General features: G+C 46.6%; 1 protein-coding gene across 6 annotated transcripts in view; it reads right to left on the reverse strand.

Moving 5' to 3' along the window:
- Positions 1 to 238: 238 nt before the first annotated feature.
- COMMD7 (COMM domain containing 7) overlaps positions 239 to 26,404 on the reverse strand; it is a 37,641-nt gene continuing 11,475 nt past the window's right edge. The window contains exons 2-9 of one of the 6 annotated variants that reach the window (XM_037982895.2): positions 23,038 to 23,091; positions 22,840 to 22,972; positions 4,168 to 4,224; positions 4,047 to 4,084; positions 2,370 to 2,460; positions 2,003 to 2,052; positions 1,570 to 1,618; positions 239 to 1,006 (exon numbers count right to left, since the gene is read on the reverse strand). In XM_037982895.2, coding sequence (XP_037838823.1) covers positions 930 to 1,006; positions 1,570 to 1,618; positions 2,003 to 2,052; positions 2,370 to 2,460; positions 4,047 to 4,084; positions 4,168 to 4,224; positions 22,840 to 22,972; positions 23,038 to 23,091 — 549 coding nt within the window. In that variant the 3' untranslated portion in view covers positions 239 to 929. The remainder of the gene's footprint in view (positions 1,007 to 1,569; positions 1,619 to 2,002; positions 2,053 to 2,369; positions 2,461 to 4,046; positions 4,085 to 4,167; positions 4,225 to 22,839; positions 22,973 to 23,037; positions 23,092 to 26,404) is intronic. The other 5 variants (XM_008020615.3, XM_008020616.3, XM_037982892.2 and 2 more) reach the window with 5 other exon arrangements.

A 26,404-nucleotide genomic window follows, 5' to 3' on the forward strand; every position in this document is an offset into this window, starting at 1 on the left:
ATCTGTACACAAAGCATTTCAATTTCACATGTTATGCTTTTTCCTGGGGCTTTTAACCTGAGTTTTCCCCAGAATTGCTGTTACGAATTCCAGCGCTGGAACAGACCCAATTTCACTGGAGACCCAGGATCTTCACAAAATCAGGAAGATAATTTTTAAAGACAAGAGCAAGCACTAGCTCTCTGCAAGGCACACCACTCTTTAATCCATGCAGCAGAAAGACAACTGGATCCAGACCTTTGCTTCAGAACCTTTTTATTCTTCATCTAACCAACAGAGGTGTTTGGCTTGAGCTCAAGCTAAAATGGCCTCAAAAGGCCCACCTCGTTACAACATGACAGGGCAAAACCAGAAGTGGGGACAGAGTTTAGCCTCAGTTCTCTGCAGAGAAGACCAAGCATGTATTTATACACAGGTGCCTCATTAAAAACTGACTGGCAATGTTCCACCAGCACAGACCCAGAGTGTGCAGAAATCCGTGGGGGCTCTGTACACGTGTCATTCAGACAATCCGCCGATTCCTCAGCCATAAACAAGCTCTTGCTTTTTGGGAGGAGGGTGATTACCATGTTATCTTGAATGATGGCACCATTTGTTTACTCTGGAACTTTGAAGGGGAGGTGACAATTTATTTTCTCCCCTGAATCTGAGATGCAGTGGCCTGCCTGTCACAGTATCTAAAATGTGTCCTGGAAGACAGATAGGTGGTGGTGGTTGCCCTAACACAGAGTTTACGGGGTAATTGTGTCGGGCTCTTTAAGTACTTAATCCTGTTGTTTTTCAGAAACCCTTTGCACCTGGGCTCCCGAGAAGCCAGCAGGGCCCCATGGAGCATCCCACAGGCCTGTGAGTGAAGTGCCTCTCAGAGCAGTCACCCAGGGAAGGGAGGAGGGCAGGGAACGGGGCCAGGGGAGATGCAGGGACAGAAATCAGCAGAAACACTCCATGCTGGTTCTGACTCGCTCCATCTCGTGCAGGAAGCTGTAGAACTGAGGCAAGGTTAATTCTGGGGAGAGAAAATTCAGCTTCAGATAAATGTTTCCAACTCCACAGAATCATCCAAGAAAATTAATTTCCACGCAGAGGATTTTTTTTTTCTTTTTTGGCTTAGTACATCTAAGCAGTTCTTGATGGGTAATTGATCATAATAAAGAACTGAGAGACTTGAATGCAGAAGGTTCTCTGCTCCATAGGAAAAAAAAAGGGAGTGAGTGTTCAAATGGCACAGCTCCACAGCACAAAGAGATGAAAGGGTATCATTCGGGATGTTCAATGGGACTTCTACGGCAAGAGCTTCTTGCTCGTCAACCTTCTTCTTCAATCCCAGACATTCTGTTCCCTCCCTTTCCCTTTTTAAAAACAGCTCTTCAACTGTGGGGGCTCCAACCTGCCAATGGCTTTCTAACACTCCTTGTGCCATCTTTCAGGAGAGGAAAGGCAGTGGAACAGCTACTCCACAGCTGGCAATGACTGTTTTATAGAAGACATGATTTGTGGTGAGTGTCACCAGCCCCTGACTGCAGAGAACATGGAAAAGGTGAAGAGGTTCAAGAGGGAATTCAGACTCACCTATATACACATTTTCGGTTTGATTTCCTTTCTTAACCACCAACTTTAGCTGATGAAAGAAAAAGAAATAATTTAAATTAAAATGACAACTGGGCAAATAAATTAAAACCCTTTGACTTAATTAAGCTTCCAACCTGAGAGTCCTACAGGAGCAGTATGGATCATCCACCACTGAAAATTCTAACAATTCCCATGATTACAGGAACAATCACATGTCAATGAATCATACTAGGATCTATTCATCTGAAAGTAGGCATGTTAGTGACCACATCTGTAGCTGGCCACACTGCTCTGAGATAGATATATAAGGTACTTCAGTAAAACATCCATTTAAATGGATATTTAAATGGTGGATATTTAATCCAATGTAGATTTGATAATTTTTAACCAAGTCAAAAATCTACCCATTTTCAAGGATCAGGAGAAGACTTACTTGTAAAAATATACTTCCCACTTTCTCCAATTCACTGCTCCCAGATGTCACTGTGACCAAAAAAAAAAAAAAAGAGAGAGAGAGAGAGAGAAAAACAACAAGTGACTGATCGAGGACTGACCCTGAAGACCCCAGTTTTGCAGTTGTCCAGCAGAAGCCATGTGGGGGCAAGTATGAGGGCAGCAAGGTGTGCTTCTGGAAAGTCAACTTATCCAGAGCCATGAATGGAAACAGCTACTGAATGTGGGCAGAATACAAAACAGCAGGTGCTGCCTCAACAGTGCCTTCCCCACAGTGGCTGTGTCACAGCCTCTGCACCCCGACCCTGTACCACCCAAATAACCCAGGACTGGTTGTAACTAGTTACCTCCAAATTTCCACTCCATATCTATGAGCTGGTTAATCATCAGAGTCTGACCAATGGCCCACTGAGCAAGGGTGGGAGCATTCTGCTTCCACTGGAACAAAAGCAAAAGCCAAAGTCAATTACAATAGGAAAAATCTCCCCCTCTCCATCCTGCCCCAAACACTGCAATATTTAGCATTGACACAGATAGTGGGGAGGGTGCAGAACCAAGGGCTCAACGTATATGCACATACCTAGGGATGGAGGAGGGTACAGAGTGGCAGACCACAACATTAATGTTGTATTTTTCATTCCAAGATTTAATCCATCTTGGAATAAAAACTGTGCTGCCATCATACTGGCCCCCACATGGCTTCTACTAGACAATTGCAAAATTGGGGTCTTCAGGGTAAGTTCTCAGTCACTTGTTATTTTTCTTTTTGTCACAGTGACATCTGAGAGCAGTAAACTAGAGAAAGTAGGAGGTATATTTTTACAAGTAAGTCTTCTCCTGATCCGTGAAAATGGGCAGATTTTTGACTAGGTCAAATCAGGAAAAATGATTAGAGATGCACTGAATAGCGCTGGTTAACACTGTGCGTATGACACTCGCTTGAAGCCAAATGAAAACCTTAGGCTGGGGAAATGATAATACTGATGGATGGTTTCGGCTTACTTGGCATTTTCCGTTGTTTTCTCTCTTCGTGATATAAAAGCAAGGGGCTGGGCGTGGTGGTTCACGCCTGTAATCCCAGCACTTTGGGAGGCCGAGGAGGGTGGATCACCTGAGGTTGGAAGTTCAAGGCCAGCCTGGCCAACATGGTGAAACCCCGTCTCTACTAAAAATACACAATTTGGCCGGGTGCGGTGGCTCATGCCTATAATCCCAGCACTTTGGGAGGCTGAGGCGGGTGGATCACAATGTCAGGAGATAGAGACCATTCTGGCTAACACGGTGAAACCCTATCTCCACTGAAAATACAAAAAATTAGCCGGGTGTGGTGGCAGGCGCCTGTAGTCCCAGCTACTTGGGAGGCTGAGGCAGGAGAATGGTGTGAACCCGGAGGCGGAGCTTGCAGTGAGCCCAGATCGCGCCACTGTACTCCAGCCTGGGCGACAGAGTGAGACTCTGTCTCTAAAAAAAAATAAAATAAAATACAAAATTAGCCAGGTATGGTGGCACATGCCTATAATCCCAGCTACTTGGGAGGCTGGGGCAGGAGAACTGCTTGAACCCAGGAGGTGGAGGTTGCAGTGAGCCGAGATTGTGCCATTGCACTCCAGCCTGGACAACAAGAGCGAAACTCTGTCTCGAAAAGAAGAAAAGAAAAAAGAAAAGAAAAGAAAAGAAAAGAGGCCGAGCACGGTGGCTCATGCCTGTAATCCCAGCACTTTGGGAGGCAGAGGTGAGTGGATCACGAGGTGAAGAGTCCGAGACCATCCTGACTAACACAGTGAAACCTCATCTCTACTAAAAATACAAAAAATTAGCCGGGCGTGGTGGCATGTGCCTGTAGTCCCAGCTACTCAGGAGGCTGAGGCAGGAGAATCACTTGAACTCGAGAGGCAGAGGTTGTGGTGAGCTGAGATCACGCCACTGCACTCCAGCCTGGACAGAAAGCGACTACTTTTTTTAAAAAAAAAAAAAAAAAAAAAAAGCAAGGGATCTTAATTAACCTTGATTAAGAGGAATTATACCTTTTCAGAAAAGTAAGTGGCTTTCTCCTCACTAAGACCTACAAGAGAACAGAAGGAGATATTAACATAATAAAAAGCCTCAGAAGCCAGTCACCCTGAGCAACCCTGGCCAATGACCTACCCAGAGTTATAAAATCCGCCTGGACCTGCTTGGCTGTGAGGCTCTTCTTCAAAGCACCTGGGAGGCAGGGGAGAAATCAGTTAGAAAGGCAGACCAGTGAATTAGTCAGCAACAAGTATTTAATGGGCACAACGTATGTGACCTAAAGGACAAAAGGAACACTCAAAGACTGGCCAGCTCCAAGAAGATCTCAATCCAGCCACGGGGAAAGAGCATCCGAAATGACCAGAAAACAAGAAAGACAGTACATTTTTAAATTTATTTATTTTATTTTAAAAATATATTTATTTTTTTGAAATGAAGTCTCGCTCTGTCGCCCAGGCTGGAGAGCAGTGGTGCAATCTTGGCTCACTGCAACCTGTACCTCCTGGGTTCAAGTGATTTTCATGCCTCAGCCTCCTGAACAGCTGGGACTACAGGCGTGCACCACCACACCCAACCAATTTTTGTATTTTTAGTAGAGACTGGGTTTTACCATGTTGACCAGGCTGGTTTCGAACTACTAACCTCAAGTGATCTGCCCACCTCGGCCTCCCAAAATGCTAGGATTAAACGGGTGAGAGCCACCATGCCCGGCGCATTTTTTTTTTTTTTTAATTGTACAACACAATTATTTATCCCTCCAGCAAGTGTGAGAGTAGTCAGAGACAAGAGAAAAGACTTCACGGTCTTGGGGTTGGAGCAACTGGTCTGAACAATGAGTAAGGCTATGAATTCCTGGAGCAAAAGGCAGGGGAGCGTAATGTCAGGTTGGGCACAGGGGGCAACCACCTAGAGCCCCACAATGCATTATGTAGCCACTATTGCATGTGGTTATGCAAATTTTTTTTTTTTTGAGACAGAGTCTCGCTCTGTCGCCCAGGCTGGGGTGCAGTGGCCAGATCTCAGCTCACTGCAAGCTCCGCCTCCCGGGTTTATGCCATTCTCCTGCCTCAGCCTCCCGAGTAGCTGGGACTACAGGCGCCGGCCACCTTGCCCGGCTAGTTTTTTGTATTTTTTAGTAGAGACGGGGTTTCACCGTGTTAGCCAGGATGGTCTCGATCTCCTGACCTCGTGATCCGCCCGTCTCAGCCTCCCAAAGTGCTGGGATTACAGGCTTGAGCCACCGCGCCCGGCCGCAAATTTTAATTAAATAAAATTTAAAATTCCATTCCTCAGTCTCACTAGCTATTTCCTGTGTCAAACGATCACACAAGGCCAGGGACCATTGTATTGAACACTGAAGATTACAGACCATTTACATGTGCAGAGAAAGTTCTATTGGATGGCGTTATCCTAGGAAATTAGCTTTCACGCAGTACACCAAGATGGACCAAACAGACTAACCTCTACAATTCACAAGTCACTTCCAGAGGGGATGTCAAAACTTCTCAGAAGCCCTAGGAACACTCCCCTGTGGTGGCCACCTTGTTTTGCTAGGCTCCAATTCCTGAAAACAAAGCCAGCAATCTGGGCTTCTCAATGTTTAACCTGCAGGCTACATCTCCAGTCAGAATTTGGCAACCACTCTCAAATTTTCCACTTTTTAGTTCACCAGAAAATGACTAATTAAAGAATAGGAAGATGCCCACCACCATCAAGGGAAGGCCCTGAACCTATACCCTAAACCCAAGTCCCCACCCCCACCTCACTCCAGAAAAACAATCCTAAAGGCTGTTGTACCGGTAAAATCAACCATATAAACAAAGGGAGGAAATCTTTTATCTCCAAAATCAGAGTGAGCAAGGAAGCCACACAGAATAAAAAAGGCAAGACCCCAGGAAACCTTAGCCATAAAGGCCCTCTGAGAAGGTGGCTACTTCCCAGCCAATCCAATTAACTCATAACTACCATGAATATAGCTTCTTGGTTTATACTGAATTCAATCCAATACTTTATTTGACAATCCCAAAACACTGGGCTTTATTATCGTAAATTTTTTTTTTTTTTTGAGACAGTGAGATGGGGTTTCACTCTATCGCCCAGGCTGAAGTGCAGCCGGGCAATCTCAGCTCACCTCCCCCCGCCCGGCGGGGTGCTCAAGCAATCCTCCCACCTCAGCCTCCCACACAGCTGGGATTACGACGCCCAGCTAATTTTTTTAATTTTTGTAGGGACAGGGTCTTGCCAAGTTGCCGAAACTGGTCTCAAACTCCTGAACTCAAGCAATCCACCCACCTTGGCCTCCCAAAGTGCTGGGATTACAGACAGGAGCCACCATGCTCAGCTATTATTTTAACTTTATTTACCAGGAAAGATTAAGCATTTTTGGGAGAAAATTTGTCAAATCCAGATAGTCAAGAATTGTACTGCCAAGAATTCACCCAACCAAGCTGCACCCAAAAGCACACTGAGATATACAAGGGAAGCTCTTTAGCAATGTGGATAGTAGGGACGAAAGGTCATGGAGAGACCAGGCACAGTGGCTCACGCCTGTAATCCCAGCACTTTGGGAGGCCGAGGTAGGTGGATCACTTGAGGTCAGTAGTTTGACACTAGCCTGGCCAACATGGCAAAACCCCATCTCTACTAAAAATAGAAAAATTAGCCAGGCATGGTGGCACACGCCTGTATTCCCAGCTACTTGGGAGGCTGAGGCAGGAGAATCGCTTGAACCCAGGAGGTAGAGGTTGCAGTGAGCCGAGATGGCGCCACTGCATCACAGCCTGGCGACAGAGCGAGACTCTGTCCCAAAAAAAAAAAAACAGAAAAAAAAAAAAAAAACAAAAACAGGCTGGGTACCTGTTACACAATTAGCCGGGAGGCTGAGGCAGGAGAATCATCTAAGCCGGGGAGGTAGAGGTTGCCGTGAGCCAAGATCTTGCCACTGCACTCAAGCCTGGGCAACAGAGCGAGACTCCATCTCAAAAACAAACAAATAAACAACAAAAACAACAAACAAAAACTCAGGTCAGACCATGTCTTTTTTTCTGCTCAAAGCCCTCTACTATCTCCTATTTCACTCACAGTAAAATCCAAAGGTTGTACAATACCCTGCATGCTCTGGCCTCCTCTTAGAACCCCTAGGCTCTCTCCCTTGCTTACTCAGCTATTTTTAGAATATGCCAGGCAGCTTTCTACCCCCCGCCATTTGCCCTTGCCATTCTCTGCACACAGCTCACCCCTTCGCTTCATTCAGGGTTGTGCCTGACTCTTACCTCCTCAGAAAGGATCCCTGACCATTCTATTTTACATTTTTTCTTATTATTTTCTAAAAATCTTATTTAAAATAAGATTTTGGCCGGGCGCGGTGGCCCAAGCCTGTAATCCCAGCACTTAGGGAGGCCGAGACGGGCGGATCACGAGGTCAGGAGATCGAGACCATCCTGGCTAACACGGTGAAACCCCGTCTCTACTAAAAATACAAAAAACTAGCCGGGCAAGGTGGCGGGCGCCTGTAGTCCCAGCTACTCCGGAGGCTGAGGCAGGAGAATGGCGTGAACCCAGGAGGCGGAGCTTGCAGTGAGCTGAGATCCGGCCACTGCACTCCAGCCCGGGCTACAGAGCAAGACTCCGTCTCAAAAAAAATAAATAAATAAATAAAATAAAATAAGATTTTACCCAGGCTGGACTGCAGTGGTGTAATTACAGCTCACTACAGCCTTGACCTCCTGGGCTTAATGGATCCTCCCACCTCAGGCTCCTAAGTAGCTGGGACTAGAGGCACGCCCCACCATGCTTGCCTAATTTTTAATATTTTTTCTAGAGATAGAGTCTCACTATCTTGCCAGCCTCGAACTCCTGCACTGAAGCAATACTCCTACCTCGGCCTCTCTAAATGCTGGGATTATGGGCATGAGCTGCCAAGCCCAGCTTCATTCTATTTTAAACAGCACTGCCCTTTACTCATACTCCTATAATGCTGTGGAATATTCTGCATTGCATTTATAACTACCCAACTTTATGTTATATATTTATTATCAAGTTTTCCACTAGAACATCAGCTTGATAAGAACAAAGACTAGGCTCATTTTGCCTACTGCTGTGTCCCAAGCTCCGAGAGAAACGCCTGGCAAAGTTTATTGGTTGGCACTCAATAAAAACATGTTGAATGCAAGAATCCTTACAATGGAATGCTATCCAGGCTTTTAAAAAATTATGTAAGGCCAAGTGCTGTCATTCCAGCACTTTGGGAGGCTGAGGTGGGAGGATACTTGAGCCCAGGGGTTCAAGACCAGTCTGGGCAACACAGGAAGACCCTATTCTACAAAATAAAAAAAATTAGCAAGGTATAGTGGCACAGACCTGTAGTCCCAGCTACTCAGGAGGCTGAGGTGGAAGGATGGCTTGAGCCCAGGAGGTTGAGGCTATAGTAAACCATAAATGCATCACTGCACTCCAGCCTATGCAACAGGGTGAGACCTCATTTAAAAAAAAAAAAAAAAAAAAAAAAAAAAAAAAAAGAGGTAGCTCAGTAGCTTTTGATGGACCAATGTGTATAATATAATGTCAAGAAAAAAAGGAAAGGCACCTATAATCCCAGCACTTTGGGAAGCTGAGGTGGGAGGACTGCTTGAGGCTAGGAATTTGAGACTAGCCTGGGCATCATAGCAAAACCCTGCCTCCACAAAAAAATAATAAAAAATTACTTGGGTGTGGTGGTGCACACCTGTAATCCAGCTGCTCAGGAGGCTAAGACAGGATGATCGCTTGAGCCCAGGAGTTTGAGGCTACAGTGAGCCATGATGGCACCACTGCACTCCAGCCTGGGTGACACAGCAAGCCTCTATCTCTAAAAATAAATAAATAAAAATAAGTGTTACTTTGGCCGGGCGCGGTGGCTCACACCTGTAATCCCAGCACTTTGGGAGGCTGAGGCAGGTGGATCACATGAGGGCAGGAGTTTAAGACCAGCCTCGTCAACATGGTGAAACCCCGTCTCCACTAAAAATACAAAAATTAGCTGGGCATGTTGGCACACACCTGTAGTCCCAGCTACTTGGGAGGCTGAGGCAGGAGAATCACTTGAACCCGGGAGGCAGAGGTTACGGTGGGCCGAGATCACACCACTGCACTCCAGCCTGGGCGACAGAGTGAGACTCTGTCTAAAAAAAAAAAAGGAAACAAAGCCAAGTGGCTTATAGGCCAGAGGGTCCCCACACCAAGTTCTTTCTAACACCAGGTCATTCTCAGAAGCTATCTTGGTGCTGTGGTACCAGGCAATGCCTTGACAGTTGTTGACAATGAAGGCAACAAAGCTGCAGGGACCAAAGAGCAAGCTCTTCATCCTGAAGTTACGTCGGGAGGGTAGAGGCCAGACCTGAAACATGGATTGGCATCATGCTAGGTCTCAAGTGCTTAACCTCTTTTTCAGCTTTTTCCTTTGGTGATTCCTTTGTCCTAAGCAAATACCAGCCACAAGACAGACCTTCAACCTTTGACCCTATGTCAGACAGAATGAAAACTGTGTTGGGGCCTCTTGGAGGATGGGGTAGGGGTAGGGATAGGATTAGGAAAAGTAGTTAATCCATGATGGGCTTAATACCTAGGTGATGGGCCGGGCAAGGTGGCTCACGCCTGTAATCCCAGCACTTTGGGAGGCCGAGACAGGTGGATCACGAGGTCAAGAGATCGAGACCATCCTGGACAACGTGGTGAAACTCCATATCTACTAAAAAGTATAAAAATTAGCTGGGCATGGTGGCATGTGTCTGTAGTCCCAGCTACTAGCGAGGCTGAGGTAGGAGAATCACTTGAACCCAGAAGGCAGAGGTTGAAGTGAGCCGAGATCTCGCCACTGCACTCCAGCCTGGTGACAGAGCGAGATTCCGTCTCAAAAAAAAAAAAAAAAGGCTGGGCGCGGTGGCTCAAGGCCGGGCGCGGTGGCTCAAGCCTGTAATCCCAGCACTTTGGGAGGCCGAGACGGGTGGATCACGAGGTCAGGAGATCGAGACCATCCTGGCTAACATGGTGAAACCCCGTCTCTACTAAAAAAATACAAAAAACTAGCCGGGCGAGGTGGCGGGCGCCTGTAGTCCCAGCTAATCGGGAGGCTGAGGCAGGAGAATGGCGTGAACCCGGGAGGCGGAGCTTGCAGTAAGCCGAGATCCGGTCACTGCACTCCAGCCCGGGCGACAGAGCAAGACTCCGTCTCAAAAAAAAAAAAAAAAAAAAAAAAAAAAGCCCGGGCGCGGTGGCTCAAGCCTGTAATCCCAGCACTTTGGGAGGCCGAGATGGGCAGATCACGAGGTCAGGAGATCGAGACCATCCTGGCTAACCCGGTGAAACCCCGTCTCTACTAAAAAATATTTTTTTAAAAAAACTAGCTGGGCGAGGTGGCGGGCGCCTGTAGTCCCAGCTACTCGGGAGGCTGAGGCAGGAGAATGGCGTGAACCTGGGAGGCGGAGCTTGCAGTGAGCTGAGATCCGGCCACTGCACTCCAGCCTGGGTGACAGAGTGAGACTCAGTCTCAAAAACAAAACAAACAAACAAACAAACAAACAAACAAAAAAGAAACCCTAGGTGATGGGTTGACGGGTGCAGCAAACCACCATGGCATACTATGTAACAAACCTGCACACCCTGCATGTGTACCCCAGAGCTTAAAAAAAAAAAAAAGAAAGAAAATTGTGTAAACTCCAACACTGCAGTCAGCAGAACATGATACATGGGGAAATTTAAGAACATCCTTCTGGGCCGGGCACAGTGGGTCACACCTATAATCCCAGCACTTTGGGAGGCCGAGGCAAGTGGATCACGAGGTCAGGAGATCGAGACCATCCTGGCTAGCATGGTGAAACCCCAACTCTACTGAAAACACAAAAAATTAGCCGGGTGAGGTGGTGGGCACCTGTCGTCCCAGCTACTCGGGAGGCTGAGGCAGGAGAATGGCGTGAACCCGGGAGGCGGAGCTTGCAGTGAGCCAAGATTGTGCCACTGCTGCACTCCAGCCTGGGCGGCAGAGCAAGACTCTGTCTCAAAAAAAAAAAAAAAAAAAAAATTCTTCTTCAAACACAGATAACTTTGAGATGGTCCTTTTTTTTTTTTTTTTTGGAGACTGAGTCTTACTGTCCCCCAGACCAGAGTGCAGTGGCACGATCTTGGCTCACTGCAACCTATGCCTCCCAGATTCAAGTGATTCTCCTGCCTCACCCTCCCAAGTAGTTGGGACTATAGGTGCATGCCACCACGCCCAGCTAATTTTTTGTATTTTTCGTAGAGACTAGGATGGTCTTGATCTCCTAACCTCACGATCCGCCCACCTCAGCCTCCCAAAGTGCTAGGATTAAGGTGTGAGCCACCGTGCCCGGCCTCTTTGTGAACTCCTGATCTCAGGTGATCCACCCACCTCGGCCTCCTAAAGTGCTGGGACTACAGGCGTGCGCCAATGCACCCAGCAACAGGCACCAATTTTCACCAGAACTGTTGCCTTAGCTAAACCCTCAAAGCTGTCAAACAATATGAAAGACAAAGCAAACGGAAGTGAGGGCGAGGATTTCAGCTTTGCCAAGACAGGTGGAAAAACAGCAAACATTGTTCTTATTCAGTGTACAAATGGGAGCCCAAGAAATGGACACAGGCTTGGTGAAAACTCCCGGAGAAGGAAGCAGATGGGAGAGGAGGGAGAGCTGCTTTCATCCAGTCATTACTGACCCCGAAGGCTGACCAGCTGAAGCCACCCTGTAAGGCTCACAGAGATGCTGGGAAACATCAACGAACTGAACAGACAACAATCTCTGCCCTTATGAGGCTTCCATTCTACTGGCAGGAGAAAGACCACAGCAATAACGTAACACATAAGCCACACAGGATATGAGAAGGGGGAGGCTAGGCACAGTGGCTCACGCCTGTAATCCCAGCACTTTTGGAGGCCAAGGCAGGTAGATCTCAAGGTCAGGAGTTCAAGACCAGCCTGGCCAACATGGTGAAACCCCATTTCTACTAAAATACAAAAATTAGCCTAGCATGGTAGTGAGCACCTGTAATCCCAGCTACTCGGGAGGCTGAGGCAGGGGAATTGCTTGAACCCAGGAGGCAGAGGTTGCAGTGCGCCGAGATCATGCCATTGCACTCTAGCCTGGGCAATACAGTATGACTCTGTCTCAAAAAAGAAATAATAATAAAACTGCCCTCCCGCCAAAACAAAAAAAGAAAGAAGGGGGAAAGTGTCAGGGAGAAAAATAGTAGGGTGGCGCATGGGGCTGGCAGTCCTGAGGAATTTAGTTCAACGTTTGATTAAATACCACTTATGACTACACTTCATTGCTGATTATTCTTTTGTGTGTGTGTGGCTACAAAGAACTCACTGGGGAGTGGGGAAGGGGAGTTACCTCCTTTTTATAAAAATAAAATAAAATAAAATAAAATAAAATAAAATAAAATAAAAATCAGTTATGGATCACCCATAGGGGCCAGATATCTTGCTAAGTATCAAAATAAAAATAGGGCTAGGCACGGTGGTTGTAATCTCAGTACTTTGGGAGGCCAAGGCAAGCGGATCACCTGAGGTGAGGAGTTCGAGACCAGCCTGGCCAATATGGTGAAACTCAGTCTCTGCTAATAATACAAAAAATTAAGGCCAGGCACGGTGGCTCACGTAGTCCCAGCACTTTGGGAGGCTAAGGTGGGTGATCACGAGGTCAGGAGTTTGAGGCCAGCCTGGCCAATATGGTGAAACCTCGTCTCTACTAAAAATACAAAAATTAGCCAGGCATGGTGGTGCATGGCTGTAGTCCCAGCTACTCAGGCGGCTGAAGTAGAATAATCGCTTGAACCCGGCAGGTGGAGGTTGCAGTGAGCCGAGATCGCACCACTGTACTCCAGCCTAGGCAATAGAGCGAGATTCCATCTCAAAAAAAACCAAAACAACAACAAAAAGGATTAGCCAGGTGTGGTGGCGCATGCCTGTAATCTCAGCTACTCAGGAGGCTGAGGCAACAGAATCTCTTGAATCCAAGAGGCAGAGGTTGCAGTGAGCCGAGATCACGCCACTGCACTACAACAGAGTGGGACTCTGTTGCAACAGAGTGGGACTCTATCTCAAAAAAATAAGTAAATAAAAATAAATAAATAAATGAAAGTGGGCCGGGCGCGGTGGCTCAAGCCTGTAATCCCAGCACTTTGGGGGGCCGAGATGGGCGGATCACGAGGTCAGGAGATCGAGACCATCCTGGCTAACACGGTGAAACCCCATCTCTACTAAAAAACACAAAAAACTAGCCGGGCGAGGTGACGGGCACCTGTAGTTCCAGCTACTCGGGAGGCTGAGGCAGGAGAATGGCATGAACCCGGGAGGCGGAGCTTGCAGTGAGCTGAGATCCGGCCACTGCACTCCAGCCTGGGCGACAGAGCAAGACTCCGTCTCAAAATAAATAAATAAATAAATAAATAAATAAATAAATAAATAAATGAAATAAAAATAGGCAGCCAAGCAGGGTGGGGAGGTCGAGGCTGCAGTAAGCAGAGATTGTGCCACTGCACTCCAGCCTGGGCAACACAGTCAGACCCAGTCTCAAAAAAAAACAAAAAAAAACCATAAATAATAAAAAAACAGGCAGCCAGGCATGGTGGCTCATGCCTATATCCCAGCACTTTGGGAGGCTGAGGCAGGTGGACTTGCTTGAACTCAGGAGTTCAAGACCAGCCTAGGAAACACGGCAAAACCCTATCAAAAATACAAAAATTAGCTGGGAGCGGTGGCATGCGCTTGTGGTCCCAGCTGCGTGGGAGGCTGAGGTGGGAGGCTCACTGAAACTCAGGAAGTCAAGGCTACAGTTAGCAGAGACTGTGCCACTGCACTCCAACCTGGGCAACACAGCCAGACCCAGTCTCAAAAAAACAAACAAACAAAAAGAATAAAATAAAATAAAAAAACAGGCGGCCAGGCGTGGTGGCTCATACCTATATCCCAGCACTTTGGGAGGCTGAGGCAGGTGACTGCTTGAACTCAGGAGTTCAAGACCAGCCTAGGAAACATGGCAAAACCCTGTCTCTACCAAAAATACAAAAATCAGCCAGGAGTGGTGGCACGCACCTGTGGTCCCAGCTACTCGGGAGGCTTAGGTTGGAGGCTCGATGGAGCTTAGGGAGTCAAGGCTGCAGTGAGCTGTGATCACGCCACTGTACTCCAACCTGGGTGACAGAGCGAGACTCTGTCTCAAAAAAAATTAATCAAAAATAAATAAATTAATTAATTAAAAACAGGCTTAAATAGTGACCCTACTGCCAAGTTATCTGTAATCTCAGCTAGGAGATAACACCTAATAAAAATGACAATCATAACATTAGCAGCAGTGTGCTACCACTTAGAGAAGTGAGCACCTTGTTACATTTATTATCTTTATCCTTATAATAAAAGTATAAGTCTACTATTAGTTCTCAGGTACCGTTAGGTCTCCGAGCTGTTAAATCCTTGGTGAGTAAGCAAGCACAGGAGGGCCACCCAGCAGCCACGTGCTGGACTGGAATCCTATCGAGATCCTGATGGGAACTCACTCCAAACAAACAAAATACAGGAGACAATGGGGAAATTAATACTGACCTTGTATTTTCCTTTTAGATATGATAATGGCATTGTAGTTTGATAAGGGGGAAATTCCTTTTTTTTTAGAGATAGATAACTAAGTATTCAGGAATAAAATGATATGTCTGATACTGCCTTTAACATAATCCAGTTTGCACTGGGCACACCTGTAATCCCAGCTACTCAGCAGGCTGAGGTGGGAGGATTGCTTGAGGCCAGGAGTTGAGACCAGCCCAACCAACAAAGCAAGACCCCCACATCTCTAAAACTAAACTAAACTAAACTAAAGTAATCCAGTTCAGAGAGCAGTGAGAAGCCATGGGTGGGGTCCACATGAATCAATCTGGCCATGGGTTAGTCACTTTTGAAGGGTTTTCTTTGGTTTGTTTTTTAGAGACAGAGTCTTCCTCTGTTGTGCAAACTGGAGGGCAGTGGTGCAATCATGGCTCACTGCAGCCTGGACTCCTGGGCTCAAGGGATCTTCCTGTCTCAGCGTCTGAAGTAGCTGAGACTACAGGCAAGTAATTGGGACTGCAGGTGCGCACCACCATGCCCAGTTAATTTTTTTTTTTATCAGACAGAGTCTCACTGTCACCCAGGCAGGAGTGCAAGGTATAATCTTGCCTCACTGCAACCTCTGCCTCCCAGGTTCAAGCAATTTTCATGCCTCATCCTCCCAAGTAGCTGGGGTTACAGGCATGTGCCACCACGCCCGGCTCATTTTTGTATTTTTAGTAGAGACAGGGTTTTGCCATGTTGGCCAGGCTGGTCTCAAACTTCTGACCTCAAGTGATCCGCCTGCCTCAGCCTCCCAAAGTGCTGGGATTACAGGCATGAGTCACCATACCTGGCCATTGTTTTTCCATTTTTTGTAGAGGTAGGGTCTCATTATGTTGCCCAGGCTGTTCTCCAACTCCTGGCCTCAAGAGATTCTCCCCCTTTGACTACCCAAAGTGCTGGTATTACAGGCATAAGTCATTGTGCCTGGCTGAAGTCAGGTGTTTTAAAGAATTATATACTAAATAGTACAAGAAAAACATTTCTTAAAAAAGGCAAAAAAGGCCAGGTGCAGTAACTCATGCTTGTAACCTCAGCACCTTGGGAGGCTGAGGTAAGTGGATCACCTGAGGTCAGGAATTTGAGACCACCCCGGCCGATATAGTAAAACTTCCTCTCTACCAAAAAAAAAAAAAAATTAGCCTGGTGTAGTGGTGTGTGCTTGTAATCCCAGCTACTCAGGAGGCTGTGGCAGGAGAATCGCTTGAACCCAGGAGGTGGAGGTTGCAGCGAGCCAAGATTGTACCACTGCACTCGAGCCTCGGCGACAGAGCAAGACTGTCTCAAAAAAATAAATCAATAAAATAAAAAGGGGCCAGACGCGGTGGCTCACGCCTGTAATCACAGCACTTTGAGAAGCCAAGGTGGATGGACTGCCTGAGCTCAGGATTTCGGGACCAGCCTGGGCAACACAGTGAAACTCCGTCTCTACTAAAATACAAAAAATTAGCTGGGCGTGACGGCATGGGCTTGTGATCCCAGCTACTTGGGAGGCTGAGACAGGAGAATCGCTTAAACTCAAACTCAGGAGGCAGAGGTTGCAGTGAGCAGAGACTGTGCCACTGCATTCCAGCCTGGGCAACAAGCGAGACTCTGTCTCAAATAAACAAATAAAATAAAATAAAACAAAATGCCAAAAAAAGATCACTACTTTACAAAGTTTTTACTTGACTCTCCACCTGCCAAAAAGAAAAAAAGAAACCAAAAAGTTCCATCATTAACTATGCTTCACAGATACTGGTTAAGCAGGTTTCTTTACTGCAAGACTTTTCAGAACCTGAGATGTGTCAATGTGTGCTTGAATCTCCAGGGTTCCAAGGCTGGGGTTGGGGGGAGAGTATTTCGGACTCTGGACACACCAATTTGAGGAAGACTGATCTGGTGGTTTCTTGGGGCCACTTCAGCTCTAACAAACTGTACTTCTACAATAAGAGCTTGTTGCACAGGCAGGACCAGGCTAAAGGGAAAGGACAGTGATGAGGGCCTGGAGGCTCTTACATTGCAGATTAGATTAGGAAAGGCCTTGAATACCAAACTGAGGCCTACAGACTTCATTACGCAAGGTAAACAGTTGAGAGGAGCAGCATGATCCAAGCTGTGCTGTAGTAAGTGTGCTCCAGGGCAAACTGGAGTCTGGATGGGAGAATGGAGGTGGAGATGTAACTGCCACAACTAGACATGAAGGGCTAAGAAACTGTTCTGGGATGGCAGCCTTTGGGACTAGAAAGAAGGAATGCACAAGGACAAACGATAAGAAGGGCCAGGAAGGCCGGGGGCAGTGGCTTACACCTGTAATCCCAGCACTTTGGGAGGACAAGGCGGGGTGGATCACCTGAGGTCAGGAGTTCGAGACAAGCTTGGTCAACAAGGTGAAACCCCATCTCTAATAAAAATATAAAAAATTAGCCAGGCATGGTGGTGAGTGTCTGTAATCCCAGCTACTCAGGAGGCTGAGACAGGAGAATCGCTTGAACCTGTGAGGCGGAGGTTGTAGTGAGCCAAGATGGTGCCACTGCACTCCAGCCTGGGCAACAAGAGCAAAACCCCATCTCAAAAAAATAAAATAAAATAAAATAAAACTTAGAAGGCTTTGGGACATTAACTAGCCCAGACATACATTCACATCCTCATTATTAGGTAAAAGTTTTATCCCATAATTTAACATAAAGGAATAGGACTGATCACTAGCTGCTCTATCAATAAATAAAGGCCATAACAGCTGGGCACAGTAACACGCCTATAATCCCAGCTACTTGGGAGGTTAAGACAGGAGAATCATTTCAGCCAAGGACTTCAAGACCAGCCTGGGCAACAGAGCAAGAACCTGGCTCAACAAAAGTCCCAACAAAACAAAGGTTACAGTTGAGCAAACACTGTGTTAAGTACTTTACAGGCATTCGTCCATTCATTCCTAACACCACAATAAGCTGCTATTATTATTCTACTTTTCAGATAAGAAACTGAGGTTCTACAAGGCTGAATTGTCCAGGACCAAAAGGCTACATTCAGTGATGGGACCAAAACTCAAATCAGAGGGAGCCTGAAAAGCCCATCTCTTCATTGGTATGCTGAGTTCCTCAATTTCCTCTATATCTATAGAAAATGACCTACTATAGGCCAGGCACAGTGGCTCACACCTGCAATCCCAGCACTTTGGGAGGCTGAGGTGGGCAGATCACCTGAGATCAGGAGTTTGAGACCAGCCTGGCCAACATGGTGAAACCCTGTCTGTACTAAAAATACAAAAATTAGCCGGGCATTGTGGCACATGCCTGTAATCCCAGCTACTCAGGAGGCTGAGGCAGGAAAATCGCTTGAACTTGAGAGGCAGAGGTTGCAGTGAGCCGAGACCGAGCCATTGCACTCCAGCCTGGGAGACAAGAGCGAAACTCCATCTCAGAAAAAGAGAAAAATATAAACTAGGCCAGGCATGGTGGTTCATGCCTGTAATACTAGCATTTTGGGAGGCCAAAGCAGGCAGACTGCTTGAGCCCAAGAATCAAGACCAGCCAGGGCAACATGGTAAAACCTCGTCTCTACAAAAAATACAAAAATTAGCCAGGTGTCTTGGGGCATCTGTAGTCCCAGCTACTCAGGAGGCTGAAGCAGAAGAATCACTTAAGCCCTGGAGGTGGAGGTTGCAGTGAGTTATGCTGATCAGTCTGCGTGAGACCTTGTCCCCTTGCAAAAAAAGAAGGAAAATATAGACTCAACGTCCCCTGTGAGGGTCACAGCATCTCCTAAATCATATTCAATTCGCTCTGCATGTACTGAGCACCTGCTTTATGCCATTACCTTGCTTCTAACCATGGCTTAGGAAAGAACAAGACTAGCCCCTGACTTTGAGGAACTATCTATTAGAGCCATGAGACAGATATATCAGATACAAACAAAACAGCAGGAACAACAGAAACCTATAAATGAGTACTGACCAAAATGATAGCTACAGATAAAAAGCATATCTCAGATGCTGGAAGGGGAGGTCACTGTGAATTCAAGCGATCTGGAAAGGCTTTCTGAGACAGCACAGGGGTGGAGCTCAAGGACTGGGAACAGCTGAAGGCAATCTAACAGGATCCAGTGGGGGGCCAGGTGTGGTGGCTCATGCCTGTAATCCCAGCACTTTTAGAATCCAAGGCAGGAGGATTGCTTGAGCCTAGGATAGATGAAGATCAGACTGGGCAACACAGGAAGACCCTGACTCTATTTTTAATAGGCGGATTGCTTGAGCCTAGGATAGATGGAGATCAGACTGGGCAACACAGGAAGACCCTGACTCTATTTATTTTTAATAGGCAGGGCACAGTGGCTCACACCTATAATCTCAGGACTTTGGGAGGCCAAGGCAGGCGGATCACCTTAGGTCAGGAGTTCGAGACCAGCCAGGCCAACATGGTGAAAACCCAACTCTACTAAAAGTACAAAAAATTGCTGGACAGGATGGCTCACACCTGTAATCCCAGCACTTTGGGAGGCCAAGGCGGGCAGATCACCTGAGGTCAGGAGTTCCAGACCAGCCTGGCCAACATGGAGAAACGTCATCTCTACTAAAAATACAAAAAAATAAAAAAAAAAAAAGCCAGGCCTGTTGGTGGGTGCCTGTAATGCTAGCTACTCAGGAGGCTGAGGCAAGAGAATTGCTTGAACCCAGGAAACGGAGGTTTGCAGTGAGCTGAAATCATGCCACTGCACTCCAGCCTGGGCGACAGAGCAAGACTTTGTCTCAAAAAAAAAAAAAAAAAAAAAAAAAAAATTTAGCTGAGTGTGGTGGCGCGCATCTGTACTCCCAGCTATTTGGGAGGCTGAGGCAGGAAAATCGCTTGAACCCAGGAGGTGGAGGTTGCAGTGAGCCAAGATCACACTACTGCACTCCAGCCTGGGTGACAGAGTGAGAATCCATCTCAAAAAAAAGAAAATAAATAATAAATAATACAAATACAAATACGAAAAATTAGCCAGGCGTGGTGGTGCATGCCTGTAGTTCCAGTTACTCAGGAGACTGAGGCAGAAGAATTGTTTGAACCTGGGAGATGGAGGTTGCAGTGAGCCAAGATTCGAGATCTTGCCACTGTACTCCAGTCTGAGTGACAAGAGCAAAACTCTGTCTCCAAAAAACAAACAACAAAAAAAAGGATACAGTGTACAGTGTGGTAGGGAGCATAGATGAGGAAGACAGGAAAGACTGGGGACAGGGACACTAGACAGAGGTCTCCCGAAAAATTAGTGCCCATAGCAGGTGTTTGGTAGACAGGTCTTAGCCCTCAGATAAACCCATTTCCAAAGATGAAGGCTAGAGAATGAGAATAATGACTTATGGTTCTGGATGGGCATGGTGGCTCATGCCTGTAATCCCAGCGCTTTGGAAGGCGTGGCCGGCAGATCACCTGAGGTCAGGAGTTCAAGACCAACCTGGCCAACATGGTGAAACTTGGTCTCTACTAGTAAACTACAAAAATTAGCCAGGCATGGTGGTAGGCAACTGTAATCCCAGCTACTCAGAAGGCTGAGGTAGAAGAATCACTTGAATCCGGGAGGTGGAGGTTGCAGTGAGCCGAGATCGCACCACTGCATTCCAGCCTGGGTGACAGAATGAGACTGTCTCAGGAAAAAAAAAAAAAAAAAAAAAAAGGCTTGTGGTTCTGCACTTTAGGTACCATGTTGGTCAGGCTGGTCTCGAAATACTCACATTTGTGAGTAAGAAGAGGTTGTAATGATGTTCACTGTGGCGTTGTTTGTAAGGGTGAGATGTGAGAACAACGGAAATATCCAACAACAGGAAATAGATTAAAAGGAGATATATTCAGTCTATGGGATATTACAGCCACCTAAAGAATGAAGGTGATGTCACCAGGTATGATGAAAAAAATGTGAGTTCCAGGACACGTTTTATGGTTTGCTACCGTTTATGAAAACAAAGCTACATAAATGTATATGTTCATTAGTGTACATAAAAATATAAAAGGCTATAGTCCAAAATTATATTGTGATTATCTCTAGGGACGAGAGTAGGAAGAGAGTAAAAGGGGATTTTTACTTTTGACTCTCTATAGCTCTGTACTGTTTTTGAAAGTTTAAAATGAAAATTTATTCTTCCTGGCGCAATGGCTCACACCTGTAATTCTAACACTTTGGGAGACTGAGGCGGGCAGATCACTTGAGCTCAGGAATTTGAAACCAGCCTGGCCAGCATGGCAAAACCCCATCTCTACAAATAATAATAATAATAACACCAAAAATAACCAGGTGTGGTGGTGCACGCCTCTAGTCCCAGCTACTCTGGAGGCTGACATGGGAGGATCACTTAAGCCTGGGGTTCGCAGGTTGCAGTAAGCTGAGATCATGCCACTGCATTCCAGCGTGGGCAACAGAGCAAAAGCCTGTCTCAAAAAAAAAAAAAAAGTATTCCTATATAAAAATACTTTGGCTGAGTGCAATGGCTCATGTTTATAATCCCAGCACTTTGGGAAGCCAAGGCGGGCAGATCACGAGGTCAGGAGTTCAAGACCAGCCTGGCCAACATAGTGAAACCCCATCTCTACTAAAAATACAAAAATTAGCCAGGCTTGGTGGCAGTTGCCTGTACCTGTAAATCCCAGCTACTCGGGAGGCTCAGGCAGTTGAAAAGCACTTGAACCCGGGAGGCGGAGGTTGCAGTGAGTAAAGATTCCGCCATTGCACTCCAGCCTAGGCGACAGAGCAAGACTCCATCTCAAAAAAACAAACAAAAAAAAGACCTAATGGCCAGGTGCAGTGACTCACTCCTGTAATCCTACCACTTTGGGAGGCCGAGGTGGGTGGATCACCTAAGGTCAGGAGTTTGAGACCAGCCTGTCCAACATGGTGAAACCCCGTCTCTACTAAAAATACAAAAAATTAGCTGGGTGTGGTGGTGGGTACCTGTAATCCCAGCTACTTGGGAGGCTGAGGCAGGAGAACCACTTGAACCCAGGAAGGGGAGGTTGCGGTGAGCCAAGACCGTGCCATTGCACTCCAGCCTGGGCAACAAGATTGAAACTCCATCTCAAAAAAAAAAAAAAAAAAGGCAAGAATCACATAAAAACGAGGCTCAGAAAATTTCACAGTTGAAAATCTCTAGAATGTTCTGGTTCAAGCCCCCCAAACCTCAGGAGCACAATACAGGGCAAAAGGAAGAAACTTCACTAAGACATAGGAAGGTGCCAAACAGAAGCAAACAAATTAAACCCCCAACTTCTAATACACTTGAACTGAAGCTGGGCATGGTGGCTTATACCTGTAATCCCAGCACTTTGGGAATCCATAAGGCAGGAGGACAACTTGACCTAGGAGTTTGAGACTAGCCTGAGTAACATAGAGAGACTCTAACTCTATACACAAAAATCATTAGCCAGGAAGGGTGGTGTACACCTGTGATCCCAGCTACTTGGGGGGTTGAGGCAGGAGGATCACTTGAACCTAGGAGTTTGAGGCTGAAGTGAGCTATGACTGCACCACTGTATTCCAGCTTGGGCAACAGAGCAAGACCCTATCAAAAACAGAAAAAATGCTCCATTTAAAAAAATTATTAGATTCAGGCTGGGCGCAGTGGTTCATGCCTGTAATCCCAGCACTTTGGGAGGCTGAGGCGAGCAGATCACAAGGTCAAGAGATCACGACCATCCTGGCCAACACGGTCTCTACTAAAAATACAAAAATTAGCTGGGCGTGGTGGCGTGTGCCTGTAATCCCAGCTACTTGGGAGGCTGAGGTAGAAGAATCACTTGAATCTGGATGGCAGAGGTTGCAGTGAGCCAAGATTGCACCACTGCACTACAGCCTGGTGACAGAGAGAGACTCCATATCAAAAAAAAAAAAAAATACTAGATTCAAGGGACATTGTCGAGCTGCTATAAAAGTTTCCAAATGCTTATTCTCAATTTCTGTCCTTATTAGAGACAGGACAAGAGGTCATTCTCGGAACGGAACCCAGGATACAGACTGAACTTTTGAGTTGCGCTGCACCATAGGGCACTGCTATTCCACTATACTATGTTCACCTGTTACAGGGGCTCCCTCGAGAGACTGAGTCCCACACACATCTGGCTCATTACCGAACACTCTGGCTCAGTCCACAGAGCATGCTTCAGTGACTCCATGGACTAAAGGAATGTTCAAGTTAATGTCTCTGGCCACAGCTGCTAAGAGAGGTTACTCACCATTTGGAACCAGGAGGAGGCTTTTCACAATGCTTCTGAGGGAGCCGAGACTGATACGATTGGTGGTGGCAAATTCAGAGAGCTGAGCCAGAAACCTTTCCACCTGCAGTGAGGGAACAGTGAAAACCTGGGCCTTCACTTTCTAAGCATCTCAGGGACCACGGACCCACTCTTCCTAACATGGAATGTTTTATTTACCTCTTTTGGCTCAGTTAGGAAGTGGAAAAGCACCTCTGTCAGGGCTGAGAACTGCTGTGAAGGAAACAACACAGAACATCAGTACAATTTCTACTGCTGGGTCGGCATGCCCCACCCCAGGCAACTGCAGAGGCTTGAGAGGGAAGAACAGTAACAGCCAGGTGTTATGCCTGTTCTGATCATCCTAGTTACAAATGTTCACAATCCCACCACCGTGTCAATATACATGTGTCACTACGTCATCTGAAAAACACGTTTATTGGGATACTTGGGAAACATGTACTGAGAGACTGTGAGCATACGCACTCAGAAGCACACATATATCTCTAGGACACAGACACACACACGCATGCACAAAGGGAAAATCACCAGAAAATTAAAAGCAGTTACCACTTTGGATGATTTTTGTTTTCTTCTGTTTTACCTATCCATATTTTCTTTTCTTTTCTTTTTCTTTCCCTGAGATAGGCTCTCTCTGTTGCCCAGGTTGGAATGCAGTGATGCAATCTCGGCTCACTGCAACCTCTGCCTCCTGGGCTCAAGCGATCCTCCCACCTCAGCCTCCAGAGTAGCTGGGACTACAAGCATATGCTACCACACCTGGCTAATTACTTTTTTTAACGTAAAGACAGGATCTCACTTCGTTGCCCAGGATTGTCTCCAACTCCTGGGCTCAAGCAATCTACCCACCTGAGCCTCCCAAAGTGCTGGAATTACAGGCATAAGCCATGCACCTGGCCTCATATTTTCTTGGGTTCCCCCCACCCATAAACATCTCATTACTTGTGTAAGACAACAATAAATTGTAACACTTTATTATGCACCTAGAACAGACTCTTACAGTTTTGTGTGTCTTAATCTTTTCTCTTTACTGGTACTGTGCTGTTAGGAACTGAATGTTTGTGTCTTCCCCAAATTCATATATTGAAGCCCTAACTTCTGTTGTGACAATATTTGAAGACAGGGCCTTTTAGATGATAACGGTTAAATGAGGTCATAGAGACCCTCACCCCATAGGGCTGGGGGCCCTTATTTTGATTTTATTTTATTTTTTAGATAGAGTCTCACTCTGTTGCCCAGGCTGGAGTGCAGTGGTGTAATGTTGGCTTACTGCAACCTCCACCTCCCGAGTTCAAGCAATTCTCCTGCCTCAGCCTCCCGAGCAGCTGGGACTACAGGTGCCTGCCACCACACCTAGATAATTTTTGTACTTTTAGTAGAGACGGGTTTCACCATATTGGCCAGGCTGGTCTTGAACTCCTCACCTCAAGTGATCCACCTGCCTCATCCCCGCAAAGTGCTGGGATTATAGGCATGACCCACCGTGCCCAGCCTAGGGCTGGGGCCTTACAAGAGGAAGAGGCCAGGTGCAGTGGCTCATGCCTGTAATCCCAGAATTTTGGGAGGCCAAGATGGGAGGATTGCTTGAGGCTGTGAGTTTGAGATCTGCCTGGGCAACATAGCAAGACCCCATCTCTTTTCTTTTTTTTTTTTGAGACAGAGTCTTGCTCTGTCGCCCATGCTGGAGTGCAGTGGCACAATCTTGGCTCACTGCAAGCTCCACCTCCCGGGTTCACACCATTCTCCTGCCTCAGCCTCCCAAGTAGCTGGGACTACAGGTACCCGCCACCACGCCCGGCTAATTTTTCGTATTTTTAGTAGAGACGGGGTTTCACAATGTTAGGCAGGATGGTCTCGATCTCCTGACCTCCTGATCCGCCCGCCTCGGCCTTCCAAAGTGCTGGGATTACAGGCATGAGCCACTACGCCCGCCCAAAGACCCCATCTCTTAAAAAAAAAAAAAAAAGGAAGGAGACAGCTGTCTACAAGCCAGGAATCACACTGGCTGGCACTTGATCTTGTACTTCCGCGCAAGCAAAACTGTTAGAAATAAATGTCTGGGCTGGGTATAGTGGCTCATGCCTGTAATCCTAGCACTTTGGGAGGCTGAAGCAAGCAGATCACAAGGTCAGGAGTTTGAGACCAGCCTGGCCAGCATGGTGAAGCCCCATCTCTACTAAGAAAAACCAAAACAAACAAAAAAAATTAGCTGGGTGTGGTGGTGTGTACCTGTAATCCCAGCTACTCGGGAGGCTGCAGCAGGAAAATCACTTGAACCCAGGAGGCAGAGGTTGCAGTGAGCCATGATCATGCCACTACACTCCAGCCTGGATGACAGATCGAGACTCCGTCTCAAAAAAAAAAAAAAAAGAAAGAAAAGAAAACGAAAGAAAGTCTGTTGTTGGAGCCAACCAGTCTATGGTATTTTGCCTTAAAAACATACCAGCTGCCCAGGTATTTTGTTATGGCAGCCTGAGCTGACTGAGACACAGATCATTACTTTCTCATGTCCCTCCCTGTGAACAGTGTGTATGGGCCGGGCGTGGTGGCTCACGCATGTAATCCCAGCACTTTGAGAGGCCGAGGTGGGTGGATCATTTGAGGTCGGGAGTTCAAGACCAGCCTGGCCAAAATGTAAAACTCCGTCTCTATTAAGAATACAAAAATTAGCTAGTCATGGTAGTGCGCGCCTGTAATCCCAGCTACTCGAGAGGCTGAGGCAGAAGAATTGCTTGAACCTGGGAGGCATAGGCTGCAGTGAGCTGAGATCGTGCCATTGCACTCCAGCCTGGGTGACAGAGCGAGACTCCGTTTCAAACAACAACAACAGCAAACCCAGTGTGTATGGCATAGTGGGGAAAACCTGGATGCCAGGGTTTAAAAGACCCAGTTGAATCAGTGTTCTCCATTGACCACTCTTGTGAATTTGGTCAAGTCATTTAGCCTCTGTGTCCCAGTCCTCATGAGGAAAACAAAGGTAGTAATATACAGCTTCCAATACTAACAGTGACACATGCAGAGCCTCTAGCACAGAGCCAGGCTGGAAGCTAAACAAATGATAGCTACAATTAGAGCCATAATTAGAGTCACTATACCATTTGATCCACCTTCTAGAAGCAATATATAAAAAAAGAAAAAGATTACAGGCAGATACTTCAGCTTAAAACCCCCAAAGTTGTATGTATAGTATGTTAAATGCACCTATCCCTTCTGCTGTGACACATTAAACTCTACACATCTGTCAGGGCTCTGCATTATTTTATTTGAAAATGTATTCTATTTTAAAAGAAAATGAAACTGAGTGTGGTGGCTCATGCCTACAATCCCAGCACTCTGGGAGGCCAAGGTGAGAGGATCACTTGAGGCCAGGAGTTTGAGACCAGCTTGGCAATATAGCGAGAACCTGTCTGCACAAAAAAATTTACAAATTAGCCAGACAAGGTGGCATGCTCCTGTAGTCCTAGCTACTCAGGAGGCTGAGGCAGGAAGATTGCTCAAGCCCGGGAGTTCCAAGCTGCAGTGAGTT

Source organism: Chlorocebus sabaeus, chromosome 2 (genome assembly GCF_047675955.1).
Source record: "Chlorocebus sabaeus isolate Y175 chromosome 2, mChlSab1.0.hap1, whole genome shotgun sequence".
NCBI lineage: Eukaryota > Metazoa > Chordata > Mammalia > Primates > Cercopithecidae > Chlorocebus > Chlorocebus sabaeus.